Source organism: Microtus oregoni, unplaced genomic scaffold, assembly GCF_018167655.1.
Source record: "Microtus oregoni isolate MIOR12 unplaced genomic scaffold, Mior012 000179F_ref0000403, whole genome shotgun sequence".
NCBI lineage: Eukaryota > Metazoa > Chordata > Mammalia > Rodentia > Cricetidae > Microtus > Microtus oregoni.
The window spans coordinates 565,044-580,224 of NW_024544837.1; the positions used below are offsets into that span (position 1 = coordinate 565,044).

General features: G+C 54.5%; 1 protein-coding gene across 2 annotated transcripts; it reads left to right on the top strand.

Annotated features, from left to right (window-relative positions):
• Positions 1–3,412: 3,412 nt before the first annotated feature.
• Positions 3,413–12,369, top strand: CUNH15orf39 (chromosome unknown C15orf39 homolog). Of its 2 annotated transcripts, none has more exons than XM_041647487.1 (3): positions 3,413–3,586; positions 6,775–9,547; positions 11,381–12,369. In XM_041647487.1, the coding sequence occupies exons 2-3, from the start codon at positions 6,826–6,828 to the stop codon at positions 11,746–11,748; spliced, it is 3,090 nt and encodes a 1,029-aa protein (XP_041503421.1). In that variant the 5' UTR covers positions 3,413–3,586; positions 6,775–6,825; the 3' UTR covers positions 11,749–12,369. The 2 variants fall into 2 exon arrangements, with proteins under 2 accessions (XP_041503421.1, XP_041503422.1); XM_041647488.1 differs by having other exon boundaries at positions 6,775–9,598; positions 11,381–11,516.
• The last annotated feature ends 2,812 nt before the right edge of the window (positions 12,370–15,181 follow it).

The window sequence follows — 15,181 nt, forward strand, 5'->3', positions numbered from 1 at the left end:
GGCTATGAAGAACAGTATCGCAGCCCCCGCCATGCTCAGAGCAAGTGGTTTGGGGCTTACTATGAACTAAGCTGTGAAGTCATCAGAGCCCTGTGACATGTCATAATTCTGCCCATTGGGCGGATGTGCAAACTGAAGTCAAGGTATGCTTAAGTCACACAGCTCAGAAGGTCAAACTCAGTTCACTTGTCTTTTTGTTTTGTTTTTGTTTTGAGATAGGCTCTTCCTTGAACCCCTGATCCTGCTGTATCTTAGCCTCCCAGGTGCTGGGATTATAGACAGCTGTCACCATGTACTATCAGACCTGGTGAGTTTCTTGCTTCTCAGATTCTTCATCTGGTGCTGAGGTTTAAGTGAGACACTGTCATGTGGCTGGCACAGAACCAGCTCCATGTAGCCCCCTTCCCCCCACTATCTTCCTCTGCTGGCAGGGGAGGAATGAGGATGAGAGGGCGGTGCTAATAGTCTGGCTGGCTCCCCTGAAGGAGGTAATTTCATAGCTGGGTCTCAAAAGCTGGAGGGAAGCATTGCATTGGCTGTATTTTAGGTTTGTCTGGTGTTCTGCCAGTAGGGGTGGCTTTCATCACTGCCTCTCCTCTGAGGAAGGAAAGATATTTGTAAATAGCAGGTATGACCTCATTAGTGGGAGGGACATTTTTATTAATAACTATAACATGACAAGCTGCAGTTCAGGAAGCTGACCTTTAACCCTGCCTTTCTATGGAGTAATCTGTGCCAGTGGAGGAAGGGAGGCAGAGGGCAGGGAAGGACATGCACCTGTCTCAAGCCTGTGTAGGGCTGGGATGGGGTGGGGAGGGAGTAGAACCCTCTCTGAACTTTTCTGTTTTACTTTGTGTTGTATTTAATTTTGCTTTTTGGACAGATGCCTACACTGTAGGCCAGGCTGGTTTGGAACTCACTATGTCACGCAAACCTACCTTGTACTCAGCTCCCTGTCTCTCAGCCTTCTGAGTACGCAGATTCCACATGCCAGGCTTCTGCTTTCCTAGGTTCCCCCTCCCCCGTGGCCACACGTTAAACTCTTCTCTTTACTGCTCTGACTCCGTGACTTCACCTTCCAGACAAAACATTACTATCTCTCCAAGGCCACAATGTTCACAAACTCAGGGGGCCCCTCAAGTTACCTTGAAAGGGCTACCTTTATCTGCTACGGGCTCTGCACGTGACCCTTGGGGCAGAAAGAGAAGGCCAATGCCCGAGACTTGAGGAGTTCATATTGCCCAGCGCTCCAGAGTCTCCTGCAGTTTATGAACAGTTTCTCACGGGTGTTGCTGGATGCTGATGCTGTGGTCTACATAAGGCAGGTGGCTTCTGCTTTATGCTGAGCGAGTTAAGGCCCAAGGAATTGCTAGTGGCTCTCAAGTCCTCCATCCTGTGTCCTTTCTTTGGTCATCCAGAGTTTTTAAGTGATGTCAACAAGGAACAGACAAGCTGATTAGTGTGACAACTGTCTTTGAGATGTTTTTGAATTGAGACAAAATGGGGGGAGGGCTGAAGTCTTTGCTGGGCCCTAGGGTCTTGCAGGATCATCCTGGTCTGATGGGCGTCCTACTGGGGCCCACAACCTGAGAGTTCTAGACCACAGAGCCAAGGACGCTGTCTTCCTTCCTCCCAGCAAACAGCAGGTAGGAGTGGGAGTAGGTGCTATGCAGTAGGGTGGGAAGGGCAGAGTTAGTGAGGTGTGAGAGCAGGAAACAATAACCGCTTGAGAGAGGGCTCTCAGATCTGGCACGACCCAGAGCTGGCAGGGCACAGACACACAGACTGGTGTTAAAGTACCTGAAAATACAAACCCCAGGCAATCTGGGTTGTTGTTCCAGCCTGCACTGTGGCTGGGAAACCCCCAACTCCCTCAAGAGTCTCCCCTTCCCAACCTCTATTTGTAAAAATATCTTCCAACTCCAATCCAAGAGATACCCCCCCCTTGGGTGATCTCACTTCCTCTTCCTAGACCTACCTGAAGCCCGGCCCCGCCTCCTCAGCTCCAGCTGCTCCCACACCTGTGCGCTCAGCCCTGTTTTGCTTTGACTCAGGCAGCCCTGACCTGTGTGGTTCAGGGTGGTGTCCTGAGTGGTTTTGCCCTGCACTCATTTTGATCTGTATGTATGCCGTTCACCCATTCTCCTCCCTCTCTAGCTGCCCCTGCCTTGGCCTTTGGGCAGTCTTAGAACTACAGGTATCAAATTTCTTTAAAATTGGAGTAGTGGCAAACAGTGCAAGGTTCCACAACCTGGTGGCTATCATCCGGGCAAACAGACACAGTTGGTCTCCCGTCCCCTTTCCGCAGCAAATCTTTTCTGGTGAGGGCTGCTTCATCCCATCCACCTTCCAGGTTGTTCATGCTCTGGCTGGTTCTGGAGTCATCTGCAAAAAGGGTCAGATACCCATCAAGGTCACTTGGCAACACCCCCAGAGCCTCATTCCTGGTCCTCTCCGGGTAAGGAAATTGCTAACAGGAGATGAGATGCATTTGTAGGTAGTTTGTCCTGTCCTGATGAGGCCTTCCTTCCAACTTCCTAAGGAAGTAGTTCTGGTCAAGGGTGTCAGGGTTCCCTTGTGGCATCGATTTAACTAATTAACTAATTGTTTATTTATCTATTGATTTTTTTTTTTTTTAAAGACAGGGTTTCTTTGTGCAACAGCCCTTAGCTGTCCTGGAACTCGCTCTGTAGACCAGGCTGGCTAGCTCACAGAGATCTGCCTGTTTCTGCCTCCCGAGTGCTGGGATTAAAGGCATGCTCCACCACCACCTGGCTCGTTTTGATTTTTTATTGTTAAGAGTTTTGTTAATCTCAGCACTGGGGAGGCAGAGACAAGCGGGTTTCTGTGAGCCTGGTCTATAGAGTGCAGTTCCCAGACCACAGCTACATAGTGAAACCTTGTCTCAAACAAAGCAAAGCAAAACAAAACAACAAAGAGTATTGCTAGGTATCCCAGGCTCAGCACAAAGTCTGGGCAATTCCCAAATGCTAGGGTTTACAGTTGTAAATCACCATACCCCAGTTTGTGTGCCAATGTGTCTTTTCGAAGGCTGCCAGCCCTGCCATTTCTATGAGACAATACCACTTTTACCAATGAGGAAACTTGAAGTTCCTGGAGTTTAAGTGGCAGGTCTAAGGTCGCATGGCTAGAAAGTGGCAAGGAATGAATGATCTAACGGAACGACTGAATGAGGGCTTATGACTGCCCTCGGGGCAGACGTTCGAGGAGCTAGGCGAGTGAAGGCAGTGTACAAAGCCAGAGGCCGGGTCGCGGGAAAGTTGGTTCCACTCAGGCCTTCGGCACGGGAGGGCCCAAGGGAGCGCAGGCTCCCAGAGGCACAGCCGGGTTCTGCCCCCACCCAACGGGCCGCCCCGCCCCCGCTCCGCCCCTGGCCCGCCCCGCCCGGGACCACAGACGGCGCCCGGCGGCGGCGCGAACGGCAGCGCGGAGCGTGGCTCTGTGCTAGGTGCCTGCCGTGACTTCCCGCGCAAGGCCGGGCGGACAGGGACCCGCAGCCTAGGTGGCGCTGGAGGATGGGGCCGTGGTCCCGGGTGCCAGCCTCCAGAAGCTTGGTGCTCTGAAGGTAGGAGCTCTCCTGCCCGGCGGGCGCGGAAACTTGGGCCGAGTTTGCGGTCGGCGCGTGGGCGAGGGGCGGGTGGCCCTGCCCCAGGGCGCCCCTACCGGCCGTCCCCGGGACGCAGCGCAGGGGCCCGGGCCCAGGTGCTGAGGCTTCGGGCGGTCAGGCTGCGGGGCCCGGTCGTGCTGCTGCCCAGACTTTGCCAGGACTTGGATGCTCCCAGGGCCTGGTAGAGCCTCGGAGCCCCAGCAGTGCCCGGGCGTAGGGCTGGCGGGGAGTCAGGCGGATCCCTCGGGCCTCTCGCGGGGCCGGGCTCACGCGGATTGCCCGGCGCCGATTCGGGGTGGGGGTGGGGCTTGGGACTGGTGGCTGCGGGCGCAGAGGTGCGGCGGGGCCGTGGACGAGCCCTGTTGGAACAGGACCGCCTGCGGTTTCCTCGCCACCGCTTGACTCACTCTCTGGCTGCAGCCCAGGTTGGCGGGATCGCCCCGAAGGAGGTGGCTGCCCGGACTCTGTGGGTAGACGGGCCCCCCACCCTCTTGGTCTCATCGGGCGTCGATCTGTTGGGGGCTCCGAGGGCGAACCTCCTGGCTTGCAAACGTGTGCCCTAGCTACGGACGAGCGTAGTTGCGCGGTGGGGGGCATGTGTGCAGATTCGGGCCATGCACGTACGTGCCCGAACGGCTTTGCGTGCGTGGTGGCAGGCTGTGTGTCAGCCTGCTGGGGTGCACGTGCGTCGCAGAGCCGCGGAGAGAGAGAGATTCGGGGACACCCGGAAGCTTGGCGTGTCGTGGGGCGCCGGTTCCATAGCAAAGCCGGCTATGGGCCGCAGGCTCGATTGTCATAGGCGGGGCCGGTAGAAGGAAATTCAGTGGTGGCGCTTCTAGAGACCCTTCTTCTTAAACTGGGAACTGTGGGCTGTCTCATGTTCGGTGTCTGGAGAGCTAAGAGCCTCAACTGGCAAAGAGTTTTAGAAGACAGCCGGCGTCCCTTAGAGCTGAGAGAATACGGATGCCGGCCTCAACTCGGCTGGAATCGCGCTCTTCCTGAGGCCCCAAGGATGTGACGTGGAAATAGAAATGGACCCACGGAGTTGTTTGTCCTCCCCCCCCCTTCCCCACCCCCGGGGGAAAGAGCAGAGTGTGGCAGGCGCTTGACCCTGCCCTGGGTTCTGGCTGTAGTCAGAATTCATGTAAGAACTAGTAGAACTTGTCATCCCCACTGAAGGATCACCTGTGGCCCTACCTTCTCCAAGCGCCCGAGGCCACCTCAGTGTCCGGAAGGCACCTTCATTTTGGCTGCTGTCTGAGTGGGGTGGGGCCTCCTTTGGGGGAGCTTTTCATCCTACTGGCAGGACATAATGTTACCTCCTCGCCTTTCAGAGCCTGGGGCTAGCTCTTTGGAGCCCTCACTCCTACAAAGACTCTCGAGGGTCCCAGGTGGCTGGTTCTCAGGAAGTCTCTAGGGCAAAGGGCATGCACGGGTTGGGCTGAGCCCGGGAGAGAAGGTCTCCTGGGACTGATGGTTAGAGCAGTTCCCAAGTTGCATTGGTGGAGTTGAGACCAGAGCCAGCCCTTAATTAACCCAGAGCTCCCCAAGGATAGAACGGGCTTGGTACCCTCCAAACCATGCAAGCCTTACGGTGCACATCTTTAATCAATCTCAGCACCAGGGAAGCGAGGAGGGTGGACCGCTGTTCAAGGCCAATTTGGTCTGCATAGTGAGTTCCAGGACAGCAAGAGAAAAATAATTAGGCTTAGTCAGAAAAGAAAAAAACCCAACAAAAACAAAGCAAAACTAACCATAAAACATACAGCAGTCTAGGATGGGGCCTTCCCCTTAGGACACAGGTCCTTGTTGTCTAGAGGGCCTCTGTGCTGCCATCTGCTGGGGTGGGAATGGGCCTGCCATACTACTCTTTACTTCTTTAAAAAAAATGTTGTCCCCTTACTGGCCTAACTCTGAACCCCAATAGCCCGGAAAGGAGAAAGCTGGTCCCTGCAAGCTGGTGACAGAAGCATGTGGCACGTAACCTGTGGCCTACTCAGGAATATCGATCCCTTTTATCCTTTTCTAAGCCAGCCACTGGGAGTTTTAGGGGGTGGGAGTGCTCACTCCGGAGGGAGAGGAGATAGCCTCAGCTGGAGCTAGCTGCCCATAAGTCATGGATGCCTGTTGTGGAGAAAGTGCCTGTGATACTGTGGACACTGATCCTCATCCTTCTTTGGATTTGCCTCTGTGTTGTGTTTGCCTTTTCTTTCAAATAGAAGCCAGGTTTATTAAGGAAAAGTGGGAAAGAGCAGAGTGGGAAAGGCTCCAAGGAAAGAATACCCATGCATTCTTTTTCGCGCACTTAGTCTGTCGGTGACTAAGTACAGAGGAAACAGAGGAAATAGTTGCCAGCTAGGACTCTGGGCCCTTGGGGCCTCCCATCACATCTCCCCAGGCATGCACCCCCACTCCCGTGCATCATGTGCACCAGGCCTGGAGATGAACACAGACACTCCTCCCCAGCCCAGGACCATCCTGTTGGCACCACAGCGCCATCTGCTGGTCAGCTTTGACCCTCCTGCTGAGGACTGGAGAGGTAGCCACTTGGAAGGGACTGCTCTATCCATCCAGGACTGGTTGTCAGCATTGGTTCTGGTTCTGGGGACCTGGTTTTGAGGTGTTGGTTTTTTTGTAAGACAAGCGGGTCAATAAAGCGTTAGAAGAAACTAAATTTGTAGGCAGCGCAGAGATTCTATGTCTTGGCTGTAGGAGCGTTATGAGACCGGTGGCATCTTGGAATAGGAACCAGTAGAGAAGGGCAGCCCACTTCCTGTGCCATCCCTTTCATCAGTGACTTTGGGATAGATAGGTCTTACCTGGGAGGCAGAGCAGGGGGCCAAGGCAACTGACTTTCCAGCACTGCCCAGAACCCCAAGGGAGGCTTCCTGGCAGTTAAATGAACAGAAAGTGGCCCCTACAATGGGTGTGTGGACTTGTATATAAGCCACAGTCCATGTAATTGTTATACTTTAAAAACGATGACCAGAAACAAAGAGTCAGAAAACTGTGTGGCAGCTCCTCCATTCAGTCCGAGCTGAGTATTGCTAAGGGCCAGAGTCCTGGGAGGCAACGAGTCAGAGAGGGCCTCTACTTGTTTACGAGTAGCTTGTGCTCTAACTATCTTTGTCTCTCCTCTCCCCCAGGTCAACAAGTCCAGTCACAGGGGTTCAGGAGGGCTTGACACCTTCACAGTAATGGCAGAGAAGCGGCCCCTGGGGCCTCTGGGGCCTGTGATATATGGCAAGCTGCCCCGCCTGGAACCAGACCCAGGGCCTGGACATGGCCTGCCCCTTCCTGCTGGCAACCAGGACTCCTGCAGTTATAAGGGTGCATACTTCTCCTGCCCTATAGGGGGTACTTCCAAGGCAGGATCTGAGCGGTTGGCATCCTGGACCCCATACCCACCGTTGTACCCCACTGGTGTGGCAGGATCCCCACTCCGGACTGACAACCTGTTGACAAACTGCCTGCTCTACCGTCCTCCGCCAGAAGGCTCTGAAAAGATACAAGAGACCAGTGAGCTTCTGCCCTTTGGTGCCCAAGCTCATGCATACCCAGGCCCTCCACTGGCAGCTCCCAAGCCTGTCTACCGCAGCCCTTTGTGTTACGGACTGTCCACTTGTCTAGGGGATGGGGGAGCAAAGAGACCATTGGATGTTGACTGGACCCTGGTGGCTGGGCCCCTGTTGCCCTCTGCTGACCCACCCTGTTCACTAGCCCCAGCTCCTGGCAAGTGCCAGCCCTTGGATGGGTCGTTCTTGCATGGACTGCCAACTGGGGCACCTGGCAAAGACTCCTCTCTGACTTTTTCTCCATGCCAGACAATCCTGGAGAAGTATCGAACCATCCACGGCCCAGGTTTCCTGGCTTCGAAGTACACGGCTCCCTATTCTGGGGATTCCAAGCAATCAATATCTGAGGGACCCTCCAGTCCTTGGACCCAGCTTGCCCAGCCTCTGGGACCCCCTTGCCAGGATGCAGTGCCACCCCACTATCCACTGCCCCCACCGCCACAGGCCTTGCCCTGCCCTCCTCCTTGTCGTCACCCAGAGAAGCAGGGTAACTACGGCTCTCTGCTCCCACTGCCACCTCTGGGAGCACACAAGGGGGCTGCATACCAAGCTGGTGGACTGGGAAATCCCTACCTGAGGCAACAGGCATCTCAGGCCCCCTACCTGCCCCCTGTTGGGATAGACACTTATTCCTACTCCTCTGCACCCCTCCCAGCACCCTCACCAGGGCTCAAGCTGGAACCCCCTCTTGCGCCAAGGTGTCCACTGGACTTTGTCCCCCAAACTTTGGGTTTCCCTTATGCCAGGGATGACCTCTCTCTCTATGGGGCATCCCCAGGGCTTGGGGGAACACCACCTTCCCATTCCCAGAACAGTGTGCAACCAGTGCCACAGCCCAGTGCCTTCCAGCGAACATGCCAGCCTTTGCCAGCCAGCCAGCCGTGCTCTGAGCCTATGAGAACTGCAGAGAAATCAGCACCGGAAGCGCAGGAGAAGACATGGCTACCCAGCTGCAGGAAAGAGCAACCGCAGCCCAGACCTGATGAGCGTCCTGGGGTACCTATTGTCATCCGAGACAGTCCAGGTCCCCACACTTCACCAGCACTGCACCCCTGTGCCAAGGAGCGCCAGTCTCTTCCACAGAAAGGTGCCAGGCCTCCCAACTCTCCACCAATGCCTGTGATTGACAATGTTTTTAGTCTGGCCCCCTACCGTGACTACCTGGATGTGCAGACCCCAGAGCCCACAGCCAAGCAAGACTCCACTTCAGCCACCAGTAAGAGCCAAGACAAAGATTGCAAGGGGACCCTGCCTGTCCAGGATGAGACCTCTGGGCCTCCCTGCTCTCTTCGTGAGGAGGTGGCTCTGGACTTGAGTGTGAAGAAGTCTGTGGCCGAAGCTGTCCCTGCCAGGGTCATTAGTCCTGAGGCACATAAGTCCCCTGAAGCTATGGATGGGCCAGGTACGGAAAACACAGAGTCAGCTCTGCCAGGCCTAAAAAAGATGGTCACAGAAATACCTGAAGTGGCCACAGAAACCACACCAAGGACCAATTTCCACAGCTCTGTGGCCTTCATGTTCCGAAAATTCAAGATACTCCGTCCTGCACCCTTACCTGCAGCTGTTGTCCCATCCCCACCTACCCCAGCTCCTGCCCCTGCCCAGCCTGCATCCAACCCGCCCTCTGTGCCCGTGGGACTCCAGATTCTCACTCAGCCTTTGCCAGTGGCGTGCTTCAACCTGGCCCTGCCAAGCCCACCAGCCATAGCCGTGGCCTCCCCAGCCATAGCCGTGGCCTCCCCGGCCCCAGCTTCTGCTCCTGCTCCTGTTCCATCACCTGCTATGGCCCCTGCCCCAGCCTCGGGACCTGCTCCTGCCACTGCTCAGGTCTCCACTGCAGCCCGAGCAGACTCCCTAGAACAGCACTTTACAGGGCTGCACACGTCCCTCTGTGATGCCATCTCGGGTGCCGTGGCCCACTCTCCACCAGAGAAACTGCGTGAGTGGCTTGAGACAACCGGGCCCTGGGGCCAGGCTGCGTGGCAGGACTGCCAGGGTGTGCAGGGGCTACTAGACAAGCTGCTGTCGCAGCTACAGAGGTTTCTGTGTACACAGCAGTGCCCCTTCCCCCATGTGGTACGAGCGGGTGCCATCTTTGTGCCCATCCATCTGGTGAAGGAGCGTCTCTTTCCAAAGTTGCCGCCTGCCTCTGTGGACCACGTGCTTCAGGAGCATCGTGTGGAGCTACGGCCCACTACGCTCTCAGAGGAGCGTGCCTTGCGTGAACGCGCCTTACATGGCTGCACCTCACGCATGCTGAAGCTGCTGGCACTGCGCCAGCTGCCTGATATCTACCCTGACCTGCTGGGCCTGCAGTGGCATGACTGTGTACGCCGCCAGCTGGGTGAGCATGGGGCAGCCCTGTAGCCACTGGAGCTGTGTGAGCGAGGGACAGGTGTGTGTCCTGCTCGTGTGGACGGTGGGCGAGGGTCTGAATGATTCCCGAAACTTAGGCTGGAGCAAAGGGTGGGGTTTCAGGGACTTGAGGACTTTCCTTGCCTTCTTGACCATTTAGGCATCAATGAGATCTGTTTACATGGAAATGTTCTTCGCCCCCTTGTGGATGGCCTCCTTCCGGATTTGCAAATTTTTCTTTTTTCTTTCTTTTTTTTTTTAAGATTTATTTATTTATCATGTATACAGTAGTCTTGGTATTCTGTCTGCATGTGTGCCTGCAGGCTGGAAGAGGGTGCCAGATCTCACCACAAATGGTTGTGAGCCACCACGTGGTTTCTGGGAACCGAACTTGGGACCTTTGGAAGGGCAGGCAGTGCTCTTAACCACTAAGCCATCTCTCCAGCCCGGGACTTGCAATTTCTATGTCTTGTGTAGGCAGCTGGCACTTCGGCCAGGCCATGTTTTCCACCCCAAGTTTTCCCCTTCCAGGGTCTTCCGTCTGAGCACTAGTTCTAAATAACCTGCTGAGTTCTGTCCCTTGGCACCTGGGCCTGCTTTATACTCATCCCAATCCACAGGCCTCAGCTTTGCTCTGAGTTTACTTCCCGCCTGCAGTCTTTTCAGTCCTGGTAAAGCATCCTCGTTCACCTTCCATGCCCAGGATCTGGCAGGGCTCCATGCTCCACATAAGCACATGCCTTTGAATGTGTGTTTTCTCTTGTCTCCTGGCACTTACATTCACCCCTGTTGCCCTGGATTGGAGAATTGTTGGTGGCTCCCCTTTCCTCTACAATGATGCATCGTCCTGCTTCTTCAGTAGCACTCTGGTTTTGAAAGCATCCCACCTATAACCCAGAGTATCCTCAAACTTACGATGCTCCTTTCTCTCTAGTGCCGGATTACAGGCATATGCCACCATTGCTCAGCTGTGGAACGTGCTTTTATTTTCATTTTTAACTTTTCATGTCCTAGAGGACTGTTGTGTGTTAGGGACACTCCGGTTTCCTAGGCCATGACAAGGTGAAGGTGACCAGGCTTTCTCTGAGTCAGTAAACTGATTTCTAGATTCCAGAGTCTTTACTGCCTGCTGTCGCACACTCCTGCCACCCAGCCCCTTACCCAGCCGTGTTCCTGAGCAATATATTTTACTTCCTTAAGTAGCTAGGCACTGTGCCATGGGCCTCTCTGAGGCAAAGTACTGCCATGGAACGGGGTCCTAGCTGGCCCACACTTCCTCCCTGAGCTGTGGGTTCTCATGACTCCTGGGGGCGGGTGTTGTGTAATGACCTTTTCTTAGAGGTGCGGATCAGGTTTGCTTCTGTTGGGTTCCTGTGCTCTCCTGGCAGCCTAAGGAGTCTTTCTCCATCTGAACTGTTTTCCTGGCAGCCTGGTCTTTGGCTCCTGTCCTGGTTTTTTTTTTTTTTTTTTTTTTTTTGGCAGAAAGGTGATGGCTCTCGTGTGGCGTAGCCTCCTCTTTGGTGAGATGCCCAGCCAGTGTTTCCTAACCTGCAAGCATCCTTTCATCTCAGTTTGGCTCTCAAGCAGCATCCTCATCAGGTGGAGCTCTGGTGTCCGTGGGAAGGAGCGTGACTTTTCAGCAAGCTCCCACTGGTCTGTCAATGGCCACATATGAAGACTGGCTGCCTGTGACGGTTGTGACACCGAGGGGTTCCATCTGCTGTTCTGGGGCAAGCGAAACCTTGTTTTAGGTCATTTTGAGGCTAGGAAGTGAGACCTTGAAGTTTGGATTTTACAGTCTGACTGTGTTTCTCTTTTGTAGATGGCTCTGAAACTGAGGCCAGAATTTTATCCCCGTCAGAACCCACAGTGACCAGAGATGAGCCAGAAAGCCAAGCCCTGGCTCATAAGTCACCAGCCCCCAAGGTCAAGAAGCCAGGGAAGAAGCCACCAACGCCTGGCCCTGAGAAATCCGAGGTGACCAGTGGGGAAGGATCACGCGATCCTTCTCCTCGCTCTGGCACCAGCACCAGCCCACCAGGCCCCACTTTGAGGGCACGCTTCCGCAGCCTGTTGGAAAATGCCTGGCTCAATGGTGTGGCGCTGCCTACTTGGGGCCACAAGGCCTCAGGACCAGACCGGCCTTCACCTCACCCCCAGCTCCTGGGCAGCCAGAGCCATCATCTGTAGCATTGGTAGCTAGTGTTGGGACCATCAACCACCCGGGGACCACTGTGTACCTGTCCTAACATCCAACTGCCCAGGGCTAGGAGTGGATAATAGGGCTGGGCCCACCTAACTGGGCAGAGACTTTTGAACTTGGATCTTTGGAAAGGATTCCTTCCCTTGAGAAACCTGTGGGCATTGGAGCCAACCTGACCTGGCCTTGAATCTGGCTGCTGTGTTCCTTGTTGCGTGTCTTGGGCAAACATTTCACCTCTCCTGAGCCCTTGCTCCCCATTTGTAGAATAAGACAACACAGCCTACCTCACAAGGGTTGTTGTGGGATGATGTCTGACATAAACCTGTTCTGATTTGGTCTGCTGCTTGCCCAGGACAGGCCTTTGACCTCACTCAGGCTGTGGGATATTGAGACTGAGGCTGGCAGAACCTTGTCAAGTCTTCATGTGTTTTGGGACCTGGTTACCTTAGAGTGGTACATATAGCTTGTACACACTTCCCCATATCCACCGCTGGTGCAGGGACCTAGCCTGAAGACCCCGAGTCTGCTCTGGATTCGTATCTGTGACCTATCTGGCCTGCATCTCACACCCCAATAAAGTTGAAACAAGCAGCTGCAGGGACCTGACAGGCTGTGTCAACTCAATGCAACTCAAATGCAAGATAGACTGGGGACTCAAGTATTTCCAAGGCTCTTGGGGCCACCTCCCTACAGTGGGCTGAGCTCAGCTGGTGACTGGCAAGCTGCAGCTCCTGCCTTATTTAAGGGTTTTGATGAGACTGGGCCCTGGGGGCCAGCTATTAAAGCATTTGGGTGGTTTTTAGAACCGGGTCCTAGCTTGTATTTGAGGTGTTGAGTTACTGTTGCATATGGTCCTCCACCTGTAGGCTGTCCCCTTTCCTTCTGCCTAGCATGTACGAAAGGCTTCTGGTCCTGCTCTCACCTACTGGCTAGCCACTCCAGCCTGGGACAGACTATTGGTCACCACATCCGTGTGCCTGTCTCCTAGGACTGAAGATGTGCCCACTAGAGTCTTGAACTGTCACCCCTCCCTGTGTGTCCCATCAACTCCACCCGTGCTGTTTCTAGACTCACCCTCAGTACCCCCACCCTGGCCATTTCCAGGCACATGGGTTTCCTCTATCTCGCCGGAACCAGTCCACCAGCGCTCACCAGGGCTGTGCAGCTAGCCTGTGCCTAGCTGCACTAGCAGACTGAGTCAGCCTGGCCTGGAACATCTGGGATTTGGAGTGGTAGCTGCCATTTTCCTTGTGCAGGCCCTAGAGAGCCAGCCTGTAGTGTGTGAATGCCTTTGCTCGCCCCAGTACCACCACGGCAGAAGTTCTAATGACCGGGCCTAACAATCTGAGCAGTCTTGATGCCCCAGCTGCCTCATTCTGGGTATATATGTGAGTGAGTGTGTTACCACACGCAGCCTTGGGCAGTGACTCAGAGGTCCAGGGTTGAGCAGCCACATCTGGTGCTGGCCATCTTGCTGGCAGAATCCTGAGGTGGGTCAGGACACCACATGGCAAGAGCACATACATGTATGTGCGTCTTTGGGGCGGTCTATAGAGCCGCCAGTGCTAGATCATGGGGCTCCGTTTGATTTTAATCGCCTCAAACACACCCCCTCTAAACACATAGCTGGATTGGAGTCCCCATCACAATGGGGATTAAATTTCCACATGTGAACCCTGGAGGGGGGGGGGTTATGGTGAAACTGTATCTAGATCCAGCACCTGGCATTCAAAGTTGGTGGGACTAGGAACCATACTATGACGTATGTCTCGCAGGAACCACCAGGAAAGGGGTGTCAATCATCTATGCCTGTTCCCTTGTTAGATGACTGGCCCTTCCAGATACCATATCTACCCAAGGCTAGAGAGACTTGAGTTCTGTACTTGGCGTCAGCAGCTTTATGGTCCTTCACCAAAACTTTCACAAGCTCCTGATTTTGAGCCCATCACTAATGCTCTTTAAGCCTGTTCACACATCACTAGTTGCTGTCTCTGTATATCTGCAGCCTAGACTGGCCTCAAACTTATAACTATCCCGCCTCAGCCTCCAAGTGCTAGGAAGGTAGGTATGAAGTTTAATAAGATTTCCAAGCTGACTCGGGAAGCAGGGATTCAAGAGTTCCCTCACGTTACAGATGGAGAAACCTATGGACAGGATTTGCTGCACGGTCACACAAAGCCATTGGCTGTGTGAAGACTCGGGTCAGCTCTGGACTTGTGTGCTGGTGGGACCCTCTGCCTCCTGCTCAGGTCTCCAGGGCCTATCCCAGGTCTGCCTGAGTAACTCTGCCTCAGGAGATAGGGGCTAAACCCACATGCACATCACCTGACTGGGCTAATGCCAGGGGGACTCTCAGGTCCCTGAGACTCTGGCATGGGGAAACCTGGCATTAAAGCCCAAGAGAAGTGGCTGGGGGGGTCTCAGCAGCCCGTTCTGCTAACAAGCAGGGTCGGCAAGGTGAGCGGAGGAGCAGTTTTCTCCCGAGTTGTGGTTCCAGGGCAAACAAGATGGTAGTGGTGGAGATTTTGTCTTTGCTAACCTGCTATGCCTTTCCTGGTTTGCTAAGGAGGGTTGGGGTGGATCACAGCCTCTCAAAGCAGCTGGGAGCATGGCCCGAGTGTCTCTTGGTTTCCCCCTGCTGGAAATGGAGGAGTGCTTCCAGCCCCACCTGTCAGCCTCTGCTGTGGTGCATACTCCAGGCATCCAGCCAGCAAGTACTGTGGTTTTTTTTGTTGTTGTTGTTGTTTTGTTTTTGTTTTTTTTCTTTCTTCCCAACTGTTGTCTTGCATGCTTTTTGGGCTTCTTTCCTGGTTGCCACCTCCAAACACTGACAGTGCAGCCTTTTAGGGTCCTTGTTATTCAGCAGATAGGGTGTTAAAGTCTCCTTTCTGACTGGCCAGGGTGTCTGAGCCATGCTGAGGTTGGCAGGCAGGTGGGGCTTCTTGTGTAGCCTGGACACAAAGTTGTGATGACCACCATAGGGGTTCAGTGTCCACGAGCACCATGGACACTCACCCTGGCTTTAGCTCTGCGTGCTCTGTGTATACACCGTGGCTCTTGGTCTCTCATCTTCCTAAGTGTGGTCCCCATTTCATGGGTAGTGTGTGGTGGCAGCAGGCCCTGACAGAACGTCCTATGGAACCTGAGTCCTTTTGTCTTGACTCACCTGTATGCTGCAGGGAACCTGTGGGCTTGGCCTTATGTGAAGGAAACCATTGCTCACCTGGAGAGGTGGGAGCTAAGGGGATGGGAAGCCCCAAACGGACTGGCTTTGCAACAGGAGTGAGTGTTTTCCCCAATTTTATGCAGTGTAGAGGTGGGGTGAGGCAGGAGCTTGAAGACAGTCAGTCCCAAGCTTGCCCTTCCTGCCCTGGCCTCCTGCAGCTTGACTCTTCAGGGTTGAGGTACTGTCTGGAAGCC

Bases quoted from the DNA above. Each gene is read 5' to 3' on its own strand.
- CUNH15orf39 (XM_041647487.1), top strand. From the start codon at position 6,826: ATGGCAGAGAAGCGGCCCCTGGGGCCTCTGGGGCCTGTGATATATGGC. The intron at 9,548-11,380 runs GTGAGCATGGGG...TCTCTTTTGTAG, and splicing joins CTGTGTACGCCGCCAGCTGG to ATGGCTCTGAAACTGAGGCC.